Raw genomic sequence first — 27,897 nt, forward strand, 5'->3', positions numbered from 1 at the left:
AACTGCCAAAGCAATTTGCAACCCGTACATTTATTCGATCGTAATAAATGTATGACTGTCTCGCACATGTGTTTCGCTCGACAATAGTTACTTTACACAACTCTGCAGTGAAATGAGTGAGAGTTCCAAACTAATTTGAATTAAGACTTCTCCAATGTGCGAAAAACACTTTATTTCATATACATTTGACATTTGGGTATATACATTTGACACCAAGGGCGGTAAACATAGGACCCCATATATCTCCAGGGTTGAAGCGTACCACCCTGCTAGATGGATTAAACTTGACACATCTTTCGAGCAACGATGACAATCCATTACCAACCTAAAAGGATATAACACTGACCAACATTGTTTTAAGAACCTGGTGCTCAATCGCTGTCTTAGAGTAATATCCACTAACGGTGAGATGAACCATATAAATATAATCACATGCAGCATGTATTCTAATAGTGTGTTATGTATAACGTAGCTAACCATATCACTAGCACAATAGGTAAAAACAAAATTTTTTCAAATCACCTTATGCACCTACTACTAAACGGCACTTTGTAATATAAGGAACGAGAAGAAGAAAAAACTCGTTAGCCACGGCCATCACAAAAGCGATTTTTCGTTTCATTTTTGACTCTGGCTAATATTTGTGCTTTATCGGATGAAGGTAAGTACTCAGTATACTGCTGTTGAAAGCTCTATGAAAACTGCGTTATCATCTGCAGAGCTCATGCCCACTGAAAGCTCGGTGCCACTCGGTGCCACGGTACCAACAAGTGTCAGCATCATGAATGAATGTCACTCATGCGAGCCATTCCTGAAGCACGCTAATCAATCCGGGATCTTGACTAATTTGGAGGGCTTTTTGTAACAGTTTCTTGCCTTCATCCTCCTTAGCAGAAATACTTGCGTGCGGAAGCAAGAGAGAAATATAATTCAGGAATACTGATCTCTCAGTCTCCTTTGGACGCAGGTTTGGATTACAGTACATAAATCCTTTGAATGCGGTTGGGTGTTCCACGGAAACACGCATGCACTGCCGTGACATTTGAGTGGAGAACCATCAGTTTGAGACAAGGCGTTCTTTCCATACTGATATCGTCCTCATCAAATGACACCAAGGGAGGCGTCAATAAACTCGCAGCGTCATAATCACAAGAATATGGCAATAATGTCACCACCTCTTCTCTCATATAATGATCTGCACACGTTCGCGTTGGTGATTGGCCTATCCAATTAGGACAGTTTATAAGAGAGTGAGGAATGAGGCATCGAAGAACATTCATCTTCCTTCCTTCAGCGGAAAAAGCGCCGCACGTGCGACCGAACATTTGGCGCATATTAGGGAATGAGTGGGGAAGAAGGAAGTTCACGATATCAACTTCATCACTTTCACAGGCCGAGTGAAGAGGTGTCCTTCCAAGCATGTCACGGAAACTCATTCTAGAGCGGAGTAATAATAACTTCACAACGTCCAGGTGCCCATTTGAGGCGCACTCATGCATGGGCGTTCTCCGAAGCACATTGATCACGTCCACTGATGTATAAAAAGGAATGAGAATCTTTACCACATTTGTGTGTCCCTTCGACGCGCTCCAGTGCAATGCAGTGTTCCCTTCTTCATCTGCAAAGCACACAGATGAATGTGAGAGGTGAAGTTCCACAGCTTCCACATTACCTTCCTCTGCTTCTATGAGCAACTTCATACTGCCATCGTCATCGACCATTTCCGTGTCGACATCGTCAATGTGGGGATCATCGGTGTTATTCATGTCCGACCATCTCCGATATAACGTAACGATGTCCTCATTTCTTACTCTACGTTCTACATAATCCTGCTCACTGAGATTTAAATGCGGCAGTAACAGCTTCATGTAATTAATGAAATTTTCTTCTTTTATCTCACGTAGCTTGTCCTTGGCCACATCATGTAGCAGTTTACGGCTACAAGGATCACCAGCGATGTCATCTAAATGGAGGAAGAGAAGTTTCAGACACCAAATTTCTTTTTGAAAATCCCAGACCCTCCGCACATCCACAGAGCTTCTGCTGATCCTCTGTGCATGCCTAGGGTCACTGTGTCGCAAATAAGGCCATAGAGTTTGCATCGCTTTCCTTCTACCATCTTTCGCCCAAACGTACAACGGTGATGAGCCGAACGTTTCAGGTGAGTTCACGAGCGAGTGTGGTATGAGACACCTCATAACGTTGGAATCCGAACTCGACAGATATTTCCAACTTGTCCAAGCAACGTCTAAGCACGTTTCTCCCTCGTCGTTAAGCATGTGCGCATTTGTGTGAGGTAGAAGAAACGTCACAGCTTTAAGGGAAAGAGAGGCAGAAGCCACATGAAGCGTTGTCTTTGGTCTCATGTGATGTGTGTCATATGTCCGAGTGCGAAGGAGTAACAACTTCATGGCCTCCAAATCATCTCTCTTTGCACATATATCTATCGGAGCATGTTCGTTATAATCGAGAACATTCACTGAGGAATAAAGAGGAAGAAGTAGCCTCACAATCTCTGCATCTTCACTCAAGTGCAAAGGAGTTTGAAAGCGTCCATTTCTATTGTTAACGGATAAATGTGCGAGGTAAATCTGTGTTGTCTCCAGATTTCCCTTCTTCGCGCTAATGTGCAACATTGTGTTTCCATCCATATCAAGAATTCCCAGATCGCAGTAAGGAAGGAGCATTTTACAAACAGTCTCGGACTTTGCGTAAAAAGGGACAGTTCTCATGCTACTGTCTGTAAAACTATCAAGGTTTCCAATTACCGAAGACTCTGCAGAACATTTCGAGCTTCGTTCCTTGCGTGATTCTAATTGGTCCATGATGTCTCTGTGCAGATCTACTGTACTCTCTCTCGGGGACACATAGGTCAGATAAACGTCTAAAACGCCTCGTAGGTCGTGTCTCACAGCCGTGAATATTGCTCGTTCAAGAAAATGTCTCTTTTCCTCGAAGGTTTCACACGTGCGTAGATTTTTGGTAGAACGTTTCACTGCTTCCTCACTGCATCGAGCGCATAACACGTTAAGTCTGTCTCCCGCAGCCGAAGTCTCAGTCCGCGAGCATTCCATCCATTCTCCAGCGTATTTTGCGTCCCATGGAGACCGCAGCTCTGCGTACCCAAACGGTGACAGTTGAAACAAATCCTTCGTGATTAGCTCATCATCCATCGGAAGCTTCTTCAATGTTGCTTGATCAGAATGCAGGGCTCCTAAGTGCAGTGGCGTCCTTTCGAGCTCATCGACTTTCAACATATCCTCTCTTTGGATATCGAGCTGCTCAAAATATGAAGCGTCATTGTTCATCACAGCAGAGTGAAGGGGAAAGGACTCCGATGCCAGTGCGTCGAACAACATCATTACACCGCTGTATTCTTCTTCACGGTACAGATTGACAATGACATCCCTCAGGTCTAAATTTTCTGTTACTTTCGCTTTTTTCAGTAAGTAATCGGCTGCAAAGAATTCAGCGAATGTCTTATGAACGAACTCTGGAATTCCGTTGTTCAGACCATTCAGAAATCCTTCTTTGAGACAATTATTAGCTGCGTCCTTCATTAAACGTCCTTCGGGCTCTAAATTCTCTAATTCGTCTTTGTTCAATAAGTATTTCAAGGTTTCCTGAGGGAATATACACTTCATAGCGAGGAGTTTATGGTTTTCGTAAAACTGAAGCGCTGCGGAGTCATTCTCCTCTTGTACGGCGTGTAGGCGGAGATTTTCTTTTCTTTTTTCAATTCTGAATACAAGGTGCTTGTACCAGACAAACAACTTGTACATGTGTACAATATATAAGTTCTTATTCTTATCGGCTGATATGTTTGCACGTTTAAGTAACGAAGAGTAATCATCAGACTCTGCAATTTCGCCATTCTTCATTTCAAAGATCATACGAAGCAGGAGAGGGGTTTCTAGGATTGTCTCGTTTGTCTCCTTCAAGTTCGTGTGCAGTCGCTGGAACAGCTTGGAGACTCCAGTATTTTCATTGGTTGAATGAGCTGTTCCCTCATATTTTCTAATGAACTCCACCTGATTTTCGTCTGAAAAAGGAAGGAGTTCATATGACACCGTGTGCAGAGCATCTTGTGCATGGGACTTAAATACAGTGCGAGTAAACATATATATCTTGCAAGCTTTCTTTTCAGATAGAGACGATGTAAGCTCTAAGACGCACTTGCGGTATTCCTTGTTCAGTTCATCGAAGGCATCCAAGATGAAGACGATCTCGAAAGGGCTTCCGACGTTCAAACTTTCCTCGAACAAAGCGAACTCTAGACCATCTTTTTGTACTTGGCATAGATCCGCTAGATATCTGCAGATATCCGCTTGACTCGCCAACGCTGTTTTAACAGATGCCATTCTCTGAGGAAGATCGACGTACATCACCAACCGCTTCGTATCTCGATTTTTTACTTCTGTGCACAAGCGCTTCGCTAGAGTACTCTTTCCCATACCTGGTGCACCAGACACAATGACAACCTTCTCCTCTACGTTCAACAACACAACCTTCTCGTTCAGTTTCAACAACGCGTCCTCGGTGTAACTCTCATTTCCCGTCATTGGAAGGTGACTGAGAGGACCATTTGATTTGGTCCACAAGAGTCTCTTACGAGGTTCGTCGAACTTAAGCAGGTGCACTACTTTGTTTCGGAAATGACCATCTTCCAGGAGAGCTTCGTAGTCACGTGGCTCTTGGAGGAGTACGAATTTCTCGAACTTCGTTAATTCCCCTTTGGCTTTTGGCTCACAACCGCGAGGTAGAAGTGTTGCGACCTGATTGTGTGGACAGCCCAGAAGAGCGAAAGCCTCACTGTCGTCTTTTAGATTGCATTTTTTTAAGTCAATTTCCACGGATCTTCTACACTCTCGTTCCACATAATAGTTCTGAACACGTTCTTCTAGTCCATGAAGAGGAGGTCCCAGGTCAATGTTCTTCGACTCGCATAGCTTTAGGAATACCGCAGTCTCAACGCACTGTAAGAAGGCGTCCATATTTATTGCCTCTGGAAGCCGTGAAACATATTGACCTTGAAGTTTTACGCAAGAATTTTTGAAAACTTCGTTTTTGCAGCTATTCGTGACATGCTCAAAGCTTGCTTCGTCGATCCTGTGATCTTCGTGCACCCCGGAAAATAATGCACCTTCTTGCACTTTTTTGATCAAGTTTTTTTTCTCACTGTCTTCCACGAGCAAGATGACTTTTGTTCCGGTCACACGGGACACGTCACTCAGGAATGTAAGAGTTTCTATAAAGTGTGTGACATTACGAACTGTCACGAGCACAAATGCACATTTGTTCTTCACTAACACATCACAGTCCAGCGTGGGGCAGCTCTCGTGTGCTTCAAAAAACAAGTATGGTCGACCAGTAGATTCCACAGCGTTGTGAACCATTATTTCGAGAAGCCTCAGTTCTGGACCCGTAACAATATGAAGCGACCCCTTCTCCCAGAGACTTCTACTTATTGGTTTCTCGAATTGGACATTGAGTTTCCCAGTTTCGCAAGCTTTGTTGAGTTTCTCGTTTTCCCTTTCTATCTGTTCTGCTTCTACGGATGGAATGCCATTCTGAATGTATTCCCGCATGTCCGGTATGACATGTTCCTCGAAAAACTTTCGTAGTTCCGGTACTTCCCGTTCCAGAACCCTATTTCTATCGTCGCAACCATATTGGGCCAGTATGTGAGGAATCCGTACAATTAGCTCTTGTTCTTCATCATCGCTGAGAGCTAGTTGGATGAGATCATCGAGTCCGTGTTTCCTTCCTTTTATGTCATTCAGAATGGCTCCATATTGCTGTTCTCCCTCCGTATCCTCGCAGAAATAAGGCTTGCAATCATTATTATACACTAGGCGAAGTGCCATATGACATAACTCGTGAATGAGAGTTCCACAGGTTTCTGCTTCTGTAGTGCTGGCCCCGATGAAAACTCTTTGTTTGTTGCAGAAAGTGAGACCGACTTCACCTTTATTGCTCCGTCCCGTAGTCCGCTGAACGCTCTCACTGTTGAAGTCGAATAGTACTTGTAGGTGCGGTGCTGTTGCAGCCACTTTCAGAATATTCCTGTTTAATTCGTCACTGGAGAGGTGCTCGAACATCTTCTCCAATCGCTCATTGAAGTCATCACATCTGGTGACGCTCCGTGATTTGCTTTTCAGATAGTCGATGTAAGAGTCCACGCGTTCTGTGGTGTAATGCCACTCCCGCTGAATTTCAGCTCGGTCAAGAGGTGTGAGACGTTCGTAACACGATAATTCTGCGTGGTTCTTCACTCTGCAATCACGCGATACTAGCAGAGCATGAATGCGGAAAGCTTTCTCTTCAACAGCTTTGTAGCGAGCAGATACATTTTCATCGGCATCTAACCACATTTTCAGGGCAGGCACAGCATCCAGGCACTTTAGAACACGGGTCTCATCTCTGTCCGCTATGGCTCGATGCATTTCCTTCCTGACCTCCTTCCATTCTTCTGACGTTTCCATCTTCAGATCAACTACAGACGGTGAAGCCATTCTTCTTGAGAAGAGACGACAAACTCCTGCAATTTTGAGGGGAAATTAGAAACACGAGCACATTGATCGAAATAATTCATCGAACACAGGCTGGCAATGTATGATCGTTACGTAACATGTTAGCTTGCTCCTGCTATGAAAATTCAACAGTGTAAAAATGCCTTCTTGGTGTGAATTATGTTGTTTTGTGTTGTTTAAACATAAATCAGATTGTTGTGGGGCTTAACAGCGACATAATGGACGAAAGCCGATTCCACGTTAATGGAGATGTGTCAGTAGGACAAGGGCCGAGCAGTAGGTGAGTCATCTCTGAATAGGAAATCAGCAACAGCACCTCTCAAAAGATCCAGTGGCACCCCCGGGCAAGAATTTCATCGTTTTAACCCTCCCACACTGGAACCAAGAAGCGTGGGATACGTAGCGGAAGGTTAAACTATCTGTTCTCGGGGCTATTCGCGCGGTCGCGACCCTCCGTAACATCGACGATTGTGTGGACGTTACATAAAACGATATAATGGCCACAGTAGACGACACGTATCAACGACGACTAAGTGCGCGTGACCCATTTCTAACGCAAGTGTACGTCACCCTACGTCACACGGTATATGCTTGGGGTAGTTGGTACCTTGGCGAGGTTGACATAATGCAGTGTTATGAACAAGGGTCAAACACGAAGAGGAAAATACAACCACACACACGTTTTCCCTCGATGTTGATGTTTGCGAAAAAAAAAAATAATAGGGAGAGACTTAAGTCGTCATGCGACAAATTCGGCTACTCCCATAAACAGACCCCCATCAAACTGAAAAAGGAATAGAAAAAGAAAACAACGGCAATTTTCGCGAAAACTGCCGGCCAAAGACCAGGTCATCGGTTAACGTTACGCACAATGAGTCACGCTTAGTCGACAGACTCCCACGCGCAGCGCTGAATAAATGTCACAAGCTCTGCCAAGGCAGCATCCCTCTTGTCAGGTGGCTAACGATCCAGCACTTTTAAGCCTTAACCGCATGCGGCGGTTTCTCGACGGAAAGACGGCCAACTTTCCCACCGGCATGACAACTCGACGGAAAAACGGCGGGATGAACCGCATGCACAGATTTCCACTGTGGCGGACGGTGGCGCCCTAGCGGCCGTTTCGTTAGTCCGTGTTGAATTTTGGCTTCAAATTAACCGATAAATATTATCCTACACATAAAAAAGTTACAGTGGCACCCAGAACAAGTTCTTGCGGTCAAAGCATATACGCGAAGCAAACGCAAAAAAAAAAAAAAAAAAAAAAAAAAAAACGCGCCCTCAGGCAGTAGCGGGCGGGTGACAGCGTGCCTTCCCACTTCCCAGGTTAGCCATACGAGCATCCGAAATGCCCACCACTGCTCCGGCATATCCGCTCATGGAACGATAGCGCGTGGAGCGGTGCAATTGGCAGCCGTCGAGCGGCCGCTTCCACTCCTCGCCGAATTTTTCTGTTACCAGTGTCCTCGAGACATCGGCGAAGTTCCCATTGCTCGCGTCGGCTCACCGGAAAAACGGTGACGGTTGGCCTGTTTTCCGCCGAGAATTTGTCGTATGCGGTTAGCGCTTTACGAAGCCAAAGTTAAGTCGTCCCGTCTGTCGAAAGCATATTTCATGGTAGCCCATTGAGAGCTGTACAGCTTGGGACTAAATTTTACGGAACACCTGGGTGTCACTCCTCTGCATTGAAGCGGCACAGGAGCAGCAAATATACTGGGAGATGGCTAGAATAGTCAGTCACCTGTTCCTTATTCGAACTCTTCCATATATCTAGCAGGGGGCCGCGCCGACAGTGACATTTCCCGCTACGCAATTATATAGTTCAGAAAACTTCGCAAAGTATTCGGTTGCCATGTTCCGAGCGATCATCAACTTCGTTGGCACAATACGCTACGGAACTCAAAAAGCTTCGATGCAAAAATATTCCAGAAGCCAAGAGAAGTCATGATGAGAAAAAACAACAAAGTTGCACACCGGCTTGACGCAACAAATAATTTAATGCAAAAATATTCCAGAAGCCAGGAGAAGTCATGAGCGTATCGATGCGAGCGTTGCGTCAAGCCCGTGTGTAATTTCGTTGTTTTCTATGAAATAATTTAATGGAGACGCTTCGTCTCCCATGCGGGGGACATCATCAGTGAAAGGAGATGATGATGTCCTCATTCACTGATTCATCATTCAGAGATGATGTCCCCCGCATGGGAGACGAAATGTCTGCATTAAATTGTTATTTGTTGCGTCAAGCCGGTGTGCAACTTTGTTGTTTTCTCATCAAAAAGCTTCGTAAAGATGAAAGCTCTTTGTAGCATTGGTGTCCTTCTGACAATTGACTTAACCTTGACTAACAGCTGGTAGTTTACTTGACTTAACAACTGACTTAAGTTTCAGCACCTGCCGCGTCAAGTCCCTATATAATTGAAACGGATCCATAAATCATTTGCTGACAAGTTTCACGTAATGTTGCCACATTGTTGATAGAGGCTGAGGATGCATGAAAATCGGTATGAAGTAAGTTCGGGGTGCCCTGCGGAAATATTAGCGCTCGTTAAGTGACTCCCAGATTGGCAAGAATAATTATCCGACCTATCATTGTAGCGTCTCTCTCATTCACAGTTATCACGGGATTATGCGTTGACTATGACGGACACCACACGTTCATTATTCCACCGATATTTCACCCGAAAGGCGACACAAAATTGTTTACACCAATGCTGTATACTATGGCTTGTCTTCAGCTTGTAAACCTCTAAAGAGACCTCACGAGTCTTCATTTAGAGTCACCGTCGAGGGTCGACACCTTTCAGCTTCTGCCAGTACCGTATACGTCGAAGGGAGCCTGGCGATCCATGGGACCCGACTATACCCGCAGCTCCGCCCAGTTTTTGATCTCTCCGGCCAATGACCATCCAAAATACAGTTAGCTATTAATCCATGGCTATCCGAGCTATATATTACCTGTATTCACTGGGTTCCAACACTTTCGGGAAACTGGATTGGGTAGGATATTCCACGACTACCTGCCAACATAGTGGATTTCGCGTCCACTTTTGAAGGTGCCATCTGGATGGAGAGGGGAATGCCGGGAAGACGCAGAAGGACAGGAGTAGAGGTAGTGCTTGCTAGCCACGGGGTTGACACCCAATGTATTGCTCCACATACGAAAGCGTGCAGGGCTAACTCAATGCTGACTGGACAGGTCCTGGTCGCACGTCACTGGAAACGTTATGGCACACGTGACCTTAAAGATCGGCGCCAAACATCGCCCGCGATCGGCGGCCAAACCGTTTGTGAACAATGCAGTTGTAGTTTCTGGGCAACGTTTTAGACTTCTTTCGATCACGACAATTATGCTTATCCAATAATCTGTGGGTAAAACGCGCACTTTTGCACATAAGGCCTCGTACCATTGACCATTGACAACTTTCAAAGATGTGATGACGACCGCGCGTCAAGACCCACTGAGCTGATGCGATATATTTAAACTAAGGAGAAATGGGCTACCATGATGAGGAAGAAGCACCGCATAGTTTACGCTGGCAAAATACTTTTTACTGTGAAGCCGCTGTCGTGGCTGTGCCTCAGCGTTGGAGCCATGCCTCACCTCAAACTGCCGTGCCCGCGTCCACGAATGCTGCTGCTCTCGTCAAATGAGAACTGACGCTTAGCTGACCACGTTTTATCCCGATGTCAGGTGTATTGAACCCTTCCTGTGGGTCTGCCGACAAAGGAGACCGTAGGGAAGGCCATAAACCCTGTCCACATTCCGTTGTCGGCATGATGTATAACAAAGGAGGTCAGTTCTAGTGTTCTACTAAGATCGGATTGTGCCCTTGTTGCGTGTTTTTCGTGGATTGACGGGATCGTCCACTCGAATGTGGAGTGGACCCGCCCCTGTTCGGTATTGTTCGTGCACTGGCAGAGCGGTCCTGTTCCGAAAAACATGAGGCGCTGTCGGCCCTTTCGTTTAACCCGGGGTATGGGGAAAGTACCAGGGAAAAATAGCCACCAGATAAGCCGCACCCACGGATAAGCCGCAGAGCGTCCGCGAAAAAAATAAATTGCGCATAAGCCGCGGCTAATACGCGTGAAAATACGGTATATAATAAAAAGCCAATTTTTGGCCATCCGGAGCGTATTTCGTGCGGTATGCATATTCGGTTGGCGCTTACGTTCGAAATCGGATGTTCTTATTACAAATCATCGCATTTCAGACAGGTTACCAATCACCACTAGCTGCTAAACCGTGAAACTCGTGCCTGTGAGAAATATGTGCGCGGTCTGCGCCCTCTGTTGGTCTTTCTCTCTCTCCGCGTCTGTGTCGCTGTATCGCTGCTGCCTCCGAAAACTCGCATCCAGGCACTTCATAGTTCATACGGATATCAGGCTTACGTGCTTGTATTCTGAGAAACACAAATCCTGCACCTTCGATGATGAGTCGTGCACTGCACTACGCGAATATGTCTCAAACTCGCTTGGGTGTTTGCTTGCCTTTTCAGTAGACGGCGTTCTAGTCGCCTAAGGGTTGTCGCGTCTGAGTAGCCCGCGGAATGGACATCCTTTGCTTGGCAAGCAATTTTTGAAATTCAATTGATGAAAAAGCAGGAGGATTTACAGCAGAGACGTTAGGCATCTGAAGCGTCCAAGTTAGAAGCTTTGAGGAAAGCACAGAGGTTCTACATGTGTGCCATTTCCTTTACAGCTCCTTATTAGAAAACACAAAGACCGATGTAATGACCTCACGCTGAGTATGGCATGCAGTGCCGCCACGTCGCTTCTTTCTCATCTTGCTCATCACCTGCCTTACTAGAAATTTATGCACGCTGGCCCAATGGGCTGCCCATCAGCGAATATGCGACCGTTGGCTGTGATCAGGGATAGCCTCCTTCACAGCAATTAGGGAAATTAGAAATGAAACGAAGAAAGAAAACAACGCACGAGAGATGCTAGTTGGAAGCCTAGCAGGGGATCTGCCAATCAACTAACAAGCTCTGGAGGAAAATATATTTGGCATTGTGTAATGCATAGACCCACTTCAGTTTGTAATCAAGAGGGCGCGCCCGCTCACGCGCATAGAGTAGACGTCGCTGGTAGAGAAAATGGAGTCGGAAACCGCATGGTGTATGCTACGTATTTCTCCATTCTGTACCGCGAAGGACATGCATTAGCTGCACCACTTTTCGGCATGCCCTTAATAATGACCGGAAACACACAATTACTGATCGCGCGGTTTTCGCCGACCAAGCACGATAGCTGCGCCGCCGCATCGCCATGACGTCAAGCACTGAAGCGAGTCTATAGGGAATAATAACGTGGCGTGTGCGAGTGTGTGTAACACCATGTGAGAGAAAATGGAACCCTTCCCCCAGATTTGGTGGCCTTTCGGTTACCTGCGGGCCCCGTCCATTCTTCGAGTACCTTCTTGAGTTTCTTTACATGAAACGGCTTCCTGGCCATGTCTACCCGGTTGATGACCTCATGGAACTCTTCGTCAGTCAAGTCGCGAAGCTGCTGCACATTGTCCATGCCTAAGGGAAATTTCAACACTGGGGTTAAAATGGTCTGAGGCTTTATGAACACAATTAATACAAATGCGTTGCAGAAGGTTGTTATACCCACCTTGGTAAATGTTACAGAAAAAAAATTATAGTGATCTAAAATCTTGCGGCATACATAGGGTACAATTTGAGAAGAAAGATGCGCTAACAGTTCCTTACTCTCTCTAGGTGGAATATCGCTAAGTTGGCTCAACTATAGAGTCTTATGCCACCAAACTGACCAACAGCACACATTTACGTAGACTGTTGCATTCTGAAAGTCATTTTACGAAGGTCAGTAACAATTTGCAGTCCTAGGGACTAAACCTCGGGGTTAGGGCACCAAAATGGGGAGGGAATAGCAGTCTGAGGGACTATAAGGAGCCGCTATTGATCTCCGTTCCACTCCTTTTTCCCCCATTGAGTGTACTAGTCATATGATCATCAGTCACCAGTCATGATCGTTGGTCATGATCGCTTTCAACGCCGACACTGGGAGGTGACACGGGTTCGAATCCTGTCACCGGCTGTGCTGTCTGAGGATTTCCCTGGGTTTTCCGAAGACTTTCCAGACGAATGTCCGCACAGTTCCCCCTGAAGTCGGCCTAGGACGCACACTAACCCCTATGTCCCCCACTCCTTCTTGCTGTCCTCTCTCCATCTGTCCTCGTCTGTACGCCGCTTATAGGCACAGTTGCTTCGCGGCGCTAACACGGAATTTAAAAAAAACTTTCTGTCTGGGCTTGACGGCGTCGTACAGCGCGGTAAATGAATGTGATATTAGCCGGCAACGTAAATAATGTTTAAACGGTAATCTGGTGGCGAAACCTTACCTACAGATTATTTTAAGCTAAGACTTCGAACAGGTGATCACGCAACAAACCCTACACAATCATTTTCATACAGGGTCACCGACAGGGGAGGATTTAAGGGGGGGGGGGGCGACCCCATGCGGTCGTGTTCCCTATGTAAAAACCCTATCTCCTGGACGATGGTGCGCCGCACAGCACGAAATTTCCTTAAGACCGCCCCCCTCCCCATGACAGACCCTCAAATCTGCCCACGGACTCTCGCCCATCCTCCCCTCCCCTCTCCACAGAAAACTGCTTGGTCCCTGACCACATCCGCAGTCCACCAACGCTCTGCCCTCCAAGCTCTCTGCACCTTTCTGGACACCATAGGACTTCGATCCTTATACTCAAGGGGCTCATTATTTCATTCCCCACATCTCCACCAGCAATGAGGTAGAGTATGTGACGTGGCGATGGAACTCCCCATTCATCATCTTAAAATAAAGTTCCTAATGCTGTTCCAAGTATCCCTTGCTCGGAAAGCACCAACACTCATATTTGAGCATATGTACTCAGTGAAAATACTCATCATCATTACCCGTAACGATTCGCGTATTTCCCTTCTGACTGACTCATGCGGTTGTTCCATGGCATGAGGCGACAGAGTGCGTTTTGCCTCGAACGGAAAGACAGGGTTTTCAGTATGCACTTACCATAGCCTGCACAGACCAACAACCGCCCTGTGTGTTGTGTGCCGTGCAAGCTGTGCTAATCGTTTGGACTCACCTATTTCCTCGAATTTCTCCCAGTAAGAGAGGAGACGCGCTGGTTCAAGGAGGTGGTGAATCTCCGACAGTCTCGGTTTCTTTGCCGGAACGGGCGTCATTGCGGCTGAAAAAAATAAGCGTTTGTTTGGCACGCTGAAAAAAAATGATAATTGAACTTTTATCTGTGTTATATGTGTTACATACATTGTGTATGCATTGGAACGACATCTCAAAGGAAAATATATAGCACCAGCGCATGCAAACGGCAATAACGACGATACTTCCTTCGCTGCATCGTGCGTGTATTAATATAACAACCATTCAATACGGAATACACCTGCCTCAAGTACCCTATGCGATACAAAACACGAACATCTTTAGGGCCCATTTAAATGAAAAAAAAAAAAAAACGGTGGCTATTATGTGGTACATAAGTACAAAGACAGCGGTGGATTGTCGATCTATGTATCTAAATGGGTTGACCTCGATAGACCTCGATAGACACTATTAGCTTGCATTGTGCACACGACTTACTACACAGCGTGCAAACTGAGAAAAAACTGAACTGCATATTAGGGTATAGGTGTGTGTTCATCACTCGGTACACGAGGACCGAGTGCTGTGCCTCAGTTCAATGGTGCGTAGCTCACCTGGATGCCCTGTCCACTGTTCCAGTTCGTTCTGGAACCTCATCATGTGAAAAGGGAATCCGTCCATGCCAACAAGATCCATGAACTCCTGGAACTCTTCTTCCGTCGAGTCAAAAAGCTGCTGGACATTGTCTACGCCTGGGGTCAAGTTGGACACGTAAGTTAAACACGTTCCAAGTCTCATGAAGACGATTTACTAAATGCGCTGTAGATCACGCAAAGCGCTGCTGTACAAGTGAGAGAAATTGTCCTTTTGATTGATTGATTTATTGGTCATTAGTTAGAGGCCCGCTTAGGGGCATTACGTAACGGAGGTGGCACTGCCTACGCATACACTTATATAACTCTGAGAGGAGACAAATCAACCATGCGATTTAGGTTAAATAAAAAGTCAACACAGTCAACTATACAAATTAGGGTACTGCAGGTTAATCACTGACTCGAACAATATAACAACAGTTATGCTAAATGGAACACATAGTGGGCATATACAAACTTAACAATTCCGCAGCACCACGCCAGTACAAAACACTTTATGGTGGTCAGCTAGAGACGCGCCAAACGAACACAAAGCACTAGGTGAAACAGACGATGGTACGGCACAGAAAAGCCTGCTTGTGAACCTTGCCTGCCTGCAATGAACCTCGAGGGAATAGTCCAGCCTCGAAGAAATGCATGCTCAGCATATCTGTGCTCGAGTGACTGTTATAAAAAAATGCGACGGAAGAGACCTCTTTGTTCGCAGAGCTCAGGTATAGGAAGGGGCAGATCGGCTTCTACAGCGAAGACACTACTCTCATTGTTGTACTGATTTAAGAAGAACCGATAGGGGTGACCGGCAGATGTCTTATACGTGCGTGGTTTCATTTCACAGAACCGCTCATGAAGGCAAACAACCTTGGTCTGCCCGGCGACCGCTGTACCTGACAATGTGCCGATTCGGTGCCGAGTCGGACACAAAGCTGAAATATTACCCAAGTCAGACTGCAAATCCTGTGAATCGAACGCGTAACAAATCACGCAATAAAACACGCGGTCGTCGGGAAACAAACGGACCTGTGAGGTTAGGTCAGGTGGCAGGTCATTGAGAAATACCGAGAAAAACTGCAGAGTTCGAGGTAACTCGTTACTGTAACGAAGTTCCTTTTTTTGGTAACTTCTAACTTAACTCGGTACTTTTGCGCCGTGGTAACTTTCAGAGGAACTCGTTCCTTTTTCAGGTAACTTTGCCAAAGTAAGTTAAGTTCCAAGCTACATTTAACTCGCTTTTCACTCACGTCCACATATTTTCTTGCTTTCTCTCCGGAGCCTTCATGGCATTTTTTGCCATAAAATGTGATATTCAATCAATGCAGTGTCTTATTCAGGAAGTAGGAACGACGGCCATTGAAATGAAGCTGAACCATTGTGCGCCCACAGGGAGGAAGATGCGCGTTCAATGGACCTCTACCAGAGAAACGTCATCATGACATTGGTAGACAGACTGATTAGAAACCGAAACAAATCGGAAGGAGAGGCCCGTGTTCCACGAACGTGCACTTGCTCGCTACGTCCCACTGAAAGAAAAGCAGGACTGAGGGTCGCATCCCTTTAAGGGACCATATCGTAATCCCCCCCAAGACCGTGGCTTTCGAAGGCAACCTTGTTCACGTCTAGCTTCGCGAGCAGTTCAATTCTACCAAGTTTTTAGCGCTGTCCAACACAATGACGTCGTTTCTTTACAAACAGGGAGAGCTCTATTGTTGGACATAAACGAAAACGAACTAAGCGTGTTGCACCCCTACACAGGCAACTCAAGTTCTAACTCAACTGCTCACGCGCGCTGCACCTGCGTAATGCTATTTTGTTTCCGAAGTAACTTGACAAGTAACTCGTTCTTTTTTTTAAGTAACTTACTAACTGCGAGTTACATTTCAGACTGAAGAACTGAAGAATTAACTTAGTTACATTTTGCATACGGTAACTTAACTTGTAACGAACTCTTTTTGACAGGTAACTTCTCAATCTATGAGAAAAAGAGCTGCGCTGTGACTGATCCCTGGCGAATACCGAAGAACACGCGGGCAAAGTGCGACGAAGTGTTCACTGTGTGACACATTGTCTCCGACTGTCGAAGAAAATTTCAGTCCAGGTTAGAACTGCAGTGTTGGATATTGAGGCTCGTTCATCGAAGAGACCGTGATACCGTGATACGTGTGATACCGTGTCAAGTGCCTTAGCAAAATCTAGGGACACTGCAGCCGCTTGGCGAGCAAGGTCGAGTGAGAGATGATCGTATAAGATTGGGGACAGTTGCGTCTGACAGGTATATCATCTTCTAAAACGGTACCCATAACAATAGAAAAAGCCATTGTTTTCGACAAAAGTTGTGACATTTTTAAAAATCTTACGCTCCACCAACTGGCGAGACAAGCTTGTGATAGAAATTGGATTGTAATCGGACGGAGACTGCTTGAAAACTGCTTTGTGTACTGTGACGATCCTAACCAACGCACCACATCCGACTGAATTGAGACGGTCTCGAGTCGAGAGACTGTATCATCGAGCATAGGAATTTGTCCGATTCATATTTTTTTTTATTTCGCGGTGGTTCGAATTGATGATACTAGTGCTAGAGCTCTGCGAGGGCAAGCACCAGCTTGCCAGTTTCAGCTATAATCTATACGATTAAAATTGGTGACAAAAATTTCAGCCACCCGAGGGTTCCACGTGGTTACAAAGCGTTTTCTCCTAATGAACACGAGTTCACGCTTCGAGCCGCACCAAGTACGCCACGAATTTGATTCCATGTTACTTGATCGTCTTCCTCTCCTATGGACTTTAAATACGAACAACCATGAACTGATAGTCCAACTCAGGTCGTAAAGAATCCCAGGTGAACGCATGTCTTCAGAGGTCAGACCATCTCTCTTTGCGTGGACGATATCACGGTTCTATGGCACCCTAATTGATTCAATTACAAGCTATTTCATGAACAGGAACAGTATATGTGGTTATCCTAACCTTATACAGGTATGCAGGGTTGGAGTTGCTTTTGGAACATGTTCCTTACACTGGACAGCTAGATGAATGACGTGTTCTTGTAACACCACTTATACATCGTTAGAGATTTGATATTTAGATACCTCTACTTTAACGAAGATATCTACCTCTCCCGCGAGACTATAGGAGACGACGAGAGATGGACAGATACAGGGGTCTCAGGGCTATCGTCAGGGGGGTGTGTCTTCAACGCCCTTCTTTTTCATCTACGTACCATTGTAGTGTTCTTTACTCTCGGCACACCGTAGATCGTATACCTGTTGACACCTTAAACGTATATGCCGCTCACAGTTGACTTCCCTTTGGCTCGTTTTGCCCAATCGTCTTTCCAAAAAGTCGAACATTATTCAAATAACTCGGAGACGTAACAAGGCATACAGGCCTCGTATAAACGTTCGCGCCATTTCAAATCCGAGGCATGTGGCCGCAATATACCACTTTTCTACCGAGGCTGACTGCGGAAAAATCGTTAGGCGAATCGTTCAGCGAGCATGTCCAAAAATATTTATCCTGATCGTTAAAAAAACAACCGAAGTACCTGTGAGCTCGCTATATTTGGTGACACGAAGTCGCATTCTGGCTCACCTTTCTCGATGAACTTGTCGTAGTAGGTGAGGAGATCCGCTCGCTGAAGCAGTTCGTGAACTTCACGCTCCGACTCGTTTGAAGGAATGGACGTCATTACGGCTGCAAAGGAAGTTCAGTGTAGGCGATACAGACACATATGTCTGAGTAGTGAGATTTTAAATTTTCAGCTAAGATAAGATAAAATCGACCCGCTAGCATAAAGGAATACGTAAGCTATACTGGACCAGAAAGGGGAAGGACATAATTAGAAGGGGATGTAACACTTGACCCCCTGTTACGCGGTTCATATTTCAGCGAAGGTTCTCCCGTACGATGAGGGCCTGTATACAGAGTTTCACAACAAAGGGTAAGAGACGCGTATTACATCGTTTGTGCGAATCTCGAAACGCAGCTGGCTCTGAAATGCGGGAGACATGTCAGTCAATAGGGTTTGTGAGCCATCGTGCATATCTTTCGCGGCTGACGTCCACGTCCTTAAGGGAACCAGACCTATAGCAACCTACGGCCATCGCGCTGTTCATTGACAAGATAATAAAACCATAGGAGGGGCTGAGGATTTCTTTTTTCCTCTGACTTGTGAAATGGATGAGGAAACATCTGGGCCCACCGTTTCACTTACTTTATTACCTTCACTGTATTTCTTTTGCAAGCTCCAGAGAAACACTCGGTCATAAAATGACACAATGACTGATGTAACTGGAGCCCACCTGACAAGGAAGTCGTGCGTATAGGTTTTGAGACACAGGACTGCAACACCCTTGGTACCTCCCTACGTGATCGGTCATCAACACCCTTTCGCTCACGCATGCACCCGTTTTGCCGTTCATCCAGGCGCTATCCCCTGGGGCCCCTACTCATACCTACTCCCTACTACACAAGTGACGACCGGAAGTGAGTGCCGCGTGGCGTCCTTCCCCCATTTCAATTCCCCAATTTCCCGTCCCAAGTTCAGAATCCCTGTTGAGGCACATGCCTTTAATAACCTCAACCTGTACGTGCTCCGAAGGGGCCGTAACATCTTTTGTGGATCGTGGATTGTTCGTGAGAACGACTGGAATAATTCGAAGCATAACGGGCGGAGATTGAAGTAAAGGAAACGTAAAGCAAAATACGACTGATTTACAGTGCCAAGTAACACATTGCAACTATGTATATACTCAGCCTATCACTTGGGAATCAAAAAACACCGCACGTATACAACCGAATTCTCCTTGGCCAATACGGACCGTCGTGTATGAATACTACCATGGAGTGCCAGGAGCATGTACACGAAAAGTGAGTCGCTTTACCAGAACCCGGGATTTCTCCAATTACCTGAATGGCCTGACCACTGTTTGAGTGCGTTCTTCAATCTTTTCAAGTGAAGGGGCTTTCTGGCCATTCCTACGTGCTCGGTGAGTGTCTGGAAGTCTTCGTCGGTTGAGTCACAAAGCTGCTGCACATTGTCTTTGCCTGAGAACAAATCCAATACCGCGGTTAAACATCCGTAGCTCTGTCCGTAGTCCGAACGAAGCTGAGAGCTGACGTTGACTTAGAAGACCGCACTGATCTTTCAGTTGAAGAAATTTTAGAACTTTTAAAGTTATGCCTCGGACAAACCTTCTTCCAATCCAAGAACAGGTTCTTTAAACAAACCGACGGATGCCCCATGGGCAGCCCAATTTCAACGACCATTGCCAACTTAGCCATGGAGTTTGTTGAAGACAAGGCCTTAGAGGACGCAGGACAATTCATCACCTTTTACAGACGTTATGTTGACGACACATTTGTGATTATTAAGAAGAATTTCACCAACACACCAACACACCAGTTCACGTGCGAGGAGGAGAAAGAGAAAAAGATCGCCTTTTTGGATGTCCTCGTGCAAAGAGACCCGTGCGGAAACTTGAAGACGTCGGTTTACAGAAAACCGTGCGACACAGGTCAGGTCCTGCATTATGGTTCGGGGCACCCTCTTGAACACAAGCGATCGGTTGTTCGTTCCCTGCTTTCACGTGCCATGAAGATCCCTTCAGATCATCAGACAAGACATGAAGAAATAACAAAGGCCAAAGCGGATCTACGAAGAAGGGCATACCCCGAGCAATTTATCTGTGATACATACCACCGAATGATGAATACACGCCCGGAACAGGCGGAAAGTAGTCAAGAAAGACCCATGTACGTTACCATCCCCTACTTGAAGGGTGTGTCAGAACCAATTAGACGGGTGCTCTCCCAGGTGAATATTAAAACTGCATTTAAGCCCACGACAACACTGAGGAACGTACTAAGCCACCCCAAGGACAGAACACCACCGGAAGAAGAACGAGGCGTTGTATACAAGGTATCTTGTCAAGATTGCCCTGCCGTGTACATCGGAGAAACAGGAAGGAAGACACGAACAAGAATGAAGGAACACAAGAAAGATATCGAGAAATCAGCAACAAACCCAACAGAACTGTGTGAACACGCGCGCAAAACAGGACACGTGTTAGACCTTGACAACCCATGCATTCTGGCGAAAAAGAACAAATGGGGGGTGAGGAGACAGCTGGAGTCATGGCACATAAAGAAAACAAAAGAAGCTATCAATCGACAACCAGGCCCCCTCCCAGAATGCTACGCTCCTCTTCTACGTAAATACCCGGTGACGACCAGGACAGCGTCATTCTGATGATGGGACCCGAATGGGACCCGAAACGTTAACTGTATTTTGTTATGTTTGTTGAAAGCCGGTGCGGTTCAAACTAGTAAAGATCCCGGCAATTGGACTATATTCAGTTAAACATCCGTAAAGTGTCCTCGGACACATTAGACACATCCCTATTGTAGAAGGCCCTACCAGACCTGGAATACGAATTTTTGCCTTTGTCTCGCATTAAATAGTTTTATGATGACCTATACTATAGGGCTCGTTAACCTCTGCAATCACAAAGACCCTATTTTCAGTCTTTTTTCATTCTTTCTCTTCAAGAGATGTGGAAAACATTTAGACCCATTCTAAAATAAGCATTCTTAAATTACATCTTAGAATGGCAAGAAAGGCTAAGCAAAGAGCACAAAATACGACAGGACTAAACATTTCTTTTCGTGTTCCCTTCCACTGGAACTTCAACTTTAGAGCTTTCAATTTTAGAGCTTCAACACAACCATCCCATCATTCTAACATCTTCAGTGTTAGCTGAGCATGCCGAAATTATCAATCTGTCAAAGGAGATTTATTCGTAATAATAATTGTAACTGTATAGAGAGCTAGCCTTTTTAATGTTTAGTTGCATCTACACGGCTATATGGTAAAAGTACGTATATGAAAAACACCCCGAGGGCCCGTTTTGGCTGGGGGCGTCCACCCACCATGCCGCGCCCTCTGCCAATTAGTGAAGCGTGGAATTTTTGTGGCGCGCTCACAAAGGTGTACGAGCTGAAATTTAGCGCTTCTTCAGCGCAGGAAGAAGACCTAGCATTCGGGACAGAATTAGATGACGGCTTAACTCTCTCTATCTTAACACTCCCCTCTATCCCATATTTCGCCTTTCACCACCACCAGCCCCACCGATACACACGCCTTTGCAAATGCAACAACATGCCTCGATTCCGCTAGTATTCGATGCACATAGACACACTTTTTAACTCACCCAGTTCGATGAACTTGTCATGGTAGGAGAGAAGATCCGCTCGTCGAAGTAATTCGTGAACTTCCCCTTCTGATTCGTCAGCCGCACTGGACGCTACCGCGACTGTAAAGCAATGTCGACTGTTAAGCCATCGATCGATATCCGCACAAAATCATAATTCATTGTAAGATAACGTGAAACTCCTATCACTATCTTCATTTAACGGTGCTCAGAGATAAAACTACAGAGTGATTGATGTGGCAACAGCGCGTTTGAGAATCGAGTCAGTTGTGGGTAGGTTGTCGGCACCTCTATCTCTCAATTCTACATTTCTATACAATCGTGCATGCGGAAGTCCGGTACCCCCAAATGACCTATGTGATCATCTGCTTCAATTTGAAATGTTCTTCCATGCAATTAGATCGATTAGGTATATTGCGGAGATTGCAGAAAATAGGTCGTCAACTGCTTGGCTCGTAATATTGGATTTGTGAACCAACGAAGAAAGCGTTCCCGGCATTCAGGGTGCCATTATACACCGGTACCGAAAGCTTATACGGGATACACGAAGATGGAGTCCTTTCTACCCGTTTGGTTCTTCATTTACCTGACGGTCCTGTCCACTGGCCCAGTGCTTTCTTCAGTCTCTTGATGTGATATGGCTTTCTGGCCATATCAACAAGATCAATCACTTCCTGGAAATCGCCCGCCGTGGAGTCAAAAAGCTGCTGGACATTGTCACCGCCTAGAGACAATTCCAAGAGGGTTAGGTTAAGGTTCCAAGACACGTGACTCCAAGCATTATAGAAGTAACACTAAAACACACTGATGGAGATTATGTGCGTATACAGGTGGTACAGCAGACGTTGAAAGGTGAGCCAACCCTACATTCTAAGGAAAAAAAGGAGCACTTTTACTTCTTTTGGGGACTAAATACATTGCCACAAAAAGTAGTTCCTTTTGGGAGTAAATGAATGTCACAGAATGGAGACTGTGTTTCACGCGCTGTTGTAAGAGTCCCAGGTACATAATTCGTGCGCATGCATAAAATTGCTTTGAAGCAAGCCGCCAAACCGTGACATATCGAGTTATACACAATCTTGCGCCATATACATAGGGCACAATTTGCGAAGAAAAACGCTCTAACTGTTTCTTACTCTGTGTGCCTGGAAAATTGCTGCGGTGGCTGAGTTATACAGCCTTATATGCCATCCAATTTAACAAGGGCACATATCTACATAGACTCTTGCATTCAGGAGAACATTCGCGAAGTTCAATGACAATTTGCAGTCCTGGGGAGTAAATGTCGGGACTAAATGTCGTGCCATAGGGACTAAAATGGGGAGTAATTGCAGTCCAGGGGAGTAGAAGCTGCAATTACTCCCAGTTTTACTCCTTTTTTCCTTGGAGTGTAGGAATATCACGAAGAGTTGCGTCAACCGCGATACGCGGTGGTGACCGCGCTATAAAATGAGACCAGCGTACAACGTTTTCTGGACGGAGAGACACCGAGGGTTCCGCGGTGGTGACGTCCCTTGAACCCTATGTTCAAGTCTAGAATTGGAGGTTTGGACCCCTGGACCTACCCCAGACCGACGCCCGGTTTCGAGCACACTCAAGCGACACCGAAACTACCCAAGTGTGTCGCTACCAGGACCACCGGGGCCACCTGGAGTGGCCCCAAATCTCGGCTTCACCTCTCGGAGCAGTAGGGCTCCTCCTCTCTTTCCTTCCCCAATGCTTGTAAACAAGGTGGGAGTCAAAATACGTATTGCGTGCTAAGCGGATTTTCGTTTCCTTAAATACAATCCGTACCTTTCTCTTCTCCAAATTAACTCTTAATTGGTCGCGGGTACGCTCTGAATCATGCGGCCACCGTCCCTTGTCCGCACATGTACACGCACGACTAGCTTCCCTTTAGTATTCCGCGTACGCATCGACACGGCCTATTCTGACTCACCTATCTCCATGAACTTGTCGTGGTAGGAGAGAAGATCCGCTCCTCCAAGTAGCTTGTGAAGCTCCCCTTCTGCTCCATCCGCTGGGGTGGACGTTGCTGCAACTGTCGTTTTTATTCTTAGATTGAGACGCACTTTTGCATTGTCGGAAACGACTGAATGGCTAATGTGGCGGTAACGTAACTGTCGGTTGAGTAAGCTCTTTAGAGAGGAATGCAGCCGCTTGCAATTCTACCTAACTATTCTAACATTCTGCCAAGTTATGCATATTCGGAGAGCCGGGCGTTCCCACAGAAGCTTACGCAATCGTTGCTTCCATATAGGAGGTTCGTGAACGCAATTAGAATCATTAGAAAGACTTACTGAGATTGCAGAAAATAGCTCGTTAACTGATCTGATTGTGAGGCCGGACTCTGAGGCCTAGTTCAACGAAACGCCGGCTTTCTGTACGGCCATTATATGTACCGCGCACGCGTGCCAACACGCGGTACATAAGATCCAGCCCTTTCTTCAAATTTAGTTTTCGATTTACCTGGGTCTGGTTTCCACTCTGCCAGTGCTTTCTTGAACCTCTTGACGTGGGGTGGCTTTCTGGCCATATCTACCATGTTGATCAACTCCTGGAAATCGTGTCCGCTGGAGTCACGAAGCTGCTGCACATTGTCCCCGCCTAAGGGCAAATCAAGAAGTGAGGTTAGGGTGGACAGTTGCCTTATCAAGTCACGTGACTCCATGCGTTGTAGAGGAACCAGTGTCATTGTTTGCAGCCATCGGTTTTGATATCAAATATTTATTTATCTGGACCGGTGTTTTTTTTTCTGTTTTTTTTTTTTGTGTGTGTGTGGACGGAACAGTCGCCTTGCGTTATGTCAATGCACTGACATGTGGATCCGTACTCCAAAGTGCATAGTATTGAGGTAATTACGTATATTTCAACAGATTTTCCTCTCATTCCAAGTGTTTAGACCACGAGGCGACCATCGTTATGCTTGAGAATATGCAGAGAGTCCTGTAAAGTAGCTGCTCTTAGTAATATAAAGTACTTGTTCTCAGGACTTGAGGCTTCTGTTGTAGGGTGTTTCATCTAACATGAAAAAAAAATCGTACGAAAAATATATTTCCCCAAATGTTACGGGATCAACGCTATTTATATCTGAGGAGATTTTTTTCGGGACTTCTGAGGCTGTGCGAGTTTTTAAATCCCGTTTATTTAATATGTAAGCTGATTTCGGGAGGGAAACTTCACCAAGGAAGCTATAAAGCGGTGCAGAAAATTACACCATCGATCTTACGCACGCGCTTCCGGACCCGACAACCCATTTAAGCGGGTCTTCGGTTCCAAGGTGAAAGTTGTCTTTGAAACATATTTCTGCAAACGGAATTACGTCCATATAAACACATCCCTCGGTGTAGACAACCTTGGCACGCGATATTTTGTACTTGGACCTTTGCCTCTTCGCGATCGTAGAAAGGAAATAGGCGTTCTAATAACTTCGGGGTTTGCCTCGAAAGGGAACTCTGGTCAAGAAGTACCTTATCATTCGTCCTATACCGAGAGTTACTCAACCTTCGCTAAACCCCATCGCACGGGCTACAGCGTATTTGGCTACAGTCTCAGAGGAGGACGTGAGCGACTTGTGCTCGCATGGTACAGGGTTTTGAACCCATGACATCGGCAGCGGTCACTCCCGACCTGTCGGCGCTGCGTGGTTGACGGCGAAAGTGTCACGTCCCTGGATGACATGCCCGGTGATATGAAGTTCCGTTTTGGCTCACCTATCTCGATGAATTTGTCGTAGTAGGAGAGAAGGACTGCTCGTTCAAGGAGTTTGTGAAGCTCCAGCTCTGATTTATTTGTCGTAACGGTCGTCATCGTCTCTGCAAAGTAGGAGAATTTTTCAGAGTGTGGTTCACACACGGGAAACATAGCGATTCAAAAGGTCGCCTATCTGAGGTAAAATGAGCTTTGCAAATGATGAAGCCGTCTGCAGTTAATCTATAGAAGCAAACGAGTCTTTATACTGCCTATACTGCGTTATTTACGCACTAGTGTGTTACACTATATATTTACGTTTGTTATGTATCTCTCTTTCCATCAAGTTGTAAAAAATAATAACAATATGAAAGTAAAAGTAATTGCGCGTGGAAAATTCGCACTGAGAATACCGCAACTAAACCAACCATGACATCACTGAAGACACCTTCGAAGACGTGTTTGCATCTATTTCCGGTAAGGTCACGTGCTTGCGAAAACCAATCAGCGTGGCCGAAGCTCTCACTTCCCAGATGGCAGGGATCGAAACAGTTTGCTGAAGATGACGCGAATAAACATATTCGAACATCTCTCAGAATATTATGTCAAACAACCAGTCACATAACCGAAGTAACTTGAAATAAACGATTTGCAAGTAACATATCCAACGAGTAAAATATTTCCGCTTGGATTCGTAAAAAATAAAGAAAACTACTACATGAATGACTATCATCTGATGAGGCCTATTTACTTCACATCTGGAGTCCAGACAGTCCCTTTAAGGAATCTGTTCTATGTTCAAAATGTTTATCTAGCGTCAAATTATACGCAACAGATTCCAGCATACGCGTTTTTACTTTTCTTTTTTCCGTATTTTTTTTTTTTTTTTTTGTCAGTCGGTCGTTTCTGGTAAGTGGGAGGCTCTGACGGGACTTACCTTATTGCGCGTTACAACCGTGTGCAAGAAGGTGACCTCCCTGGGAGCCCTCGCTGTGATGGCACGTGTTGACGGGAGGTTGATCGAATACCTGCTACGGTAAAAGAAAACGTCAAGGCAATGCGGGCTATGGTCCCCGTCAACTATGTTATCTGGCTGAATGCAATACCACACAATGGAGCGTATAATAGTATTCGAGTCTTACAAACCTTTTTCTTCAGTACTTCTTTCAAGCACCAGGTAGATCACGTGTCAGTCCTTGTACCCTGCGCTCATCGTGCCCTGGCTCCGCCGAACACTTCAGTTACGATCGTCGTCGATGTTCCCACGCCGGACCCATGGCCCACCTGCAATGTGCGATGTGACTTACGAGACATCCTCATGATGATCGTGCATGGTGTGGTCACAAGTGTGGTGTAAACTGTGTTGTCTCACATTCCATACAGGGCTTGCTGCATGCTTTCTAACAACGATTGGCGTTCATAAATTCATGCTCGTCACTGCGTTGTGTTGACGATCGCCTCCACAACGTATTCATAAAGTGTCCGTAGTCTGACTTTTAAATGGCATGTCAGTAATGTCATTCAGGGTTAGTTTCACCTACAGGAGGGCCCTACTGGTTTAACATAACAAAAAAAAAATTATTTTCTGTCGAATAGAGGACCATCAAGGGGAGCTATAGGTTTCAAAACTGCACAAATATAAAAATGTGTATTATAATATGTATCAATTAAGCTAGAAGGGGAAAAAATTATATATTACAACGTCTATGTGCCCTATGTGAGCTAGTCACATCACGGTGACTAGGAAAAAGATAATTATCTCTTTCCTAGGCTCGAGAGGGTACTTCACGTGATGCCTTCATGGGTTCTCATCATCTTATCAGTTGTTTTTCTGCCTGCGGACCACCCAAGGTGACCTTTCCTAGCGAGGACATAATTAAATTTACACTTTATATAACGAACTATGAGCAAAAGCCGACAGCAATTGTTCAGAAAGACACCACCAGACACGAGAAGGGATGGCAAGTGAGATTGTTTCCCACTGCGGATGCAACAAATCGTGTTGAGACGACAAGCTGACAATGATGGGCGAAGTACGCAGTTATTTAGGGATGGTAGCATTAATGACGAGCGTTCCAGTTAACCGCAGCACAACCACCGAGAAAGTAAAAAAAAAGCAGACGGCACAAATAGGTGGGAATTCTGAGCGACCATCGATGAGAGTGACGCTTTATATTAATCGAAGGAGAAGCAAGGGCGCGCTTCGGTGATGCTTGGGGAATTTAACGAACCACCTTTCCGGACGCAGCGTACGTTATTTACTGTGACGATACAGATTAATAGATAATGAGTCGCAGAGGAGTAGCAGGATAAGCAAAGACAGACGCAAGAAAATCCCGCTTCTAAAAATACGCTATACAGTTAATAAAAAACAATTTACCAACACAGTGAGGATAGTAAAAATAATCGCAACCACACAGTGAATCGCTACAACGCAGCATAAATAATAGTGAAAAATATACGTATTGGGGACCTCACCTCACTTTAGACTTCCAGTGATGTTCAGTTGAAGAGATGGAGATCCATCGATCACCTGGCGGAGTCTGAAGCGACGCATATGGGAAACCTGCTTCTGTGGAAGGCAGATAAGGCGTTATCTTTCACCGCGCCTTTGTTTGTCGTGCGAGTAAGTGTCACCTCCTGGTGTGGGAATGTGGGTTTAGAGTAGCACTGAAGGAATAGAGTTAC

At 45.6% G+C, this 27,897-nt stretch overlaps 1 protein-coding gene and 1 long non-coding RNA gene across 3 annotated transcripts in view; both read right to left on the reverse strand.

The window, feature by feature from the left end:
- LOC135375638 (uncharacterized) overlaps window positions 1-27,897 on the reverse strand; it is a 97,313-nt gene that overhangs the window by 54,279 nt on the left and 15,137 nt on the right. The gene's annotated exons all lie outside the window — the stretch shown is intronic.
- LOC135375642 (uncharacterized) lies at window positions 156-27,794 on the reverse strand. Of its 2 annotated transcripts, none has more exons than XM_064608314.1 (14): window positions 27,688-27,794; window positions 26,356-26,493; window positions 26,147-26,237; window positions 25,233-25,334; window positions 23,989-24,126; window positions 23,459-23,560; window positions 22,106-22,243; window positions 21,520-21,621; window positions 19,217-19,354; window positions 17,900-18,001; window positions 14,273-14,410; window positions 13,642-13,746; window positions 11,918-12,055; window positions 156-6,541 (listed from the first exon to the last, which is right to left on the reverse strand). In XM_064608314.1, exons 4-14 carry the CDS (start codon window positions 25,327-25,329, stop codon window positions 975-977), a joined length of 6,765 nt encoding a protein of 2,254 aa, XP_064464384.1. In that variant the 5' UTR covers window positions 25,330-25,334; window positions 26,147-26,237; window positions 26,356-26,493; window positions 27,688-27,794; the 3' UTR covers window positions 156-974. The 2 variants fall into 2 exon arrangements, with proteins under 2 accessions (XP_064464384.1, XP_064464383.1); XM_064608313.1 differs by having other exon boundaries at window positions 26,147-26,240.

Source organism: Ornithodoros turicata, unplaced genomic scaffold (genome assembly GCF_037126465.1).
Source record: "Ornithodoros turicata isolate Travis unplaced genomic scaffold, ASM3712646v1 ctg00000911.1, whole genome shotgun sequence".
Taxonomy (NCBI): Eukaryota; Metazoa; Arthropoda; class Arachnida; order Ixodida; family Argasidae; genus Ornithodoros; species Ornithodoros turicata.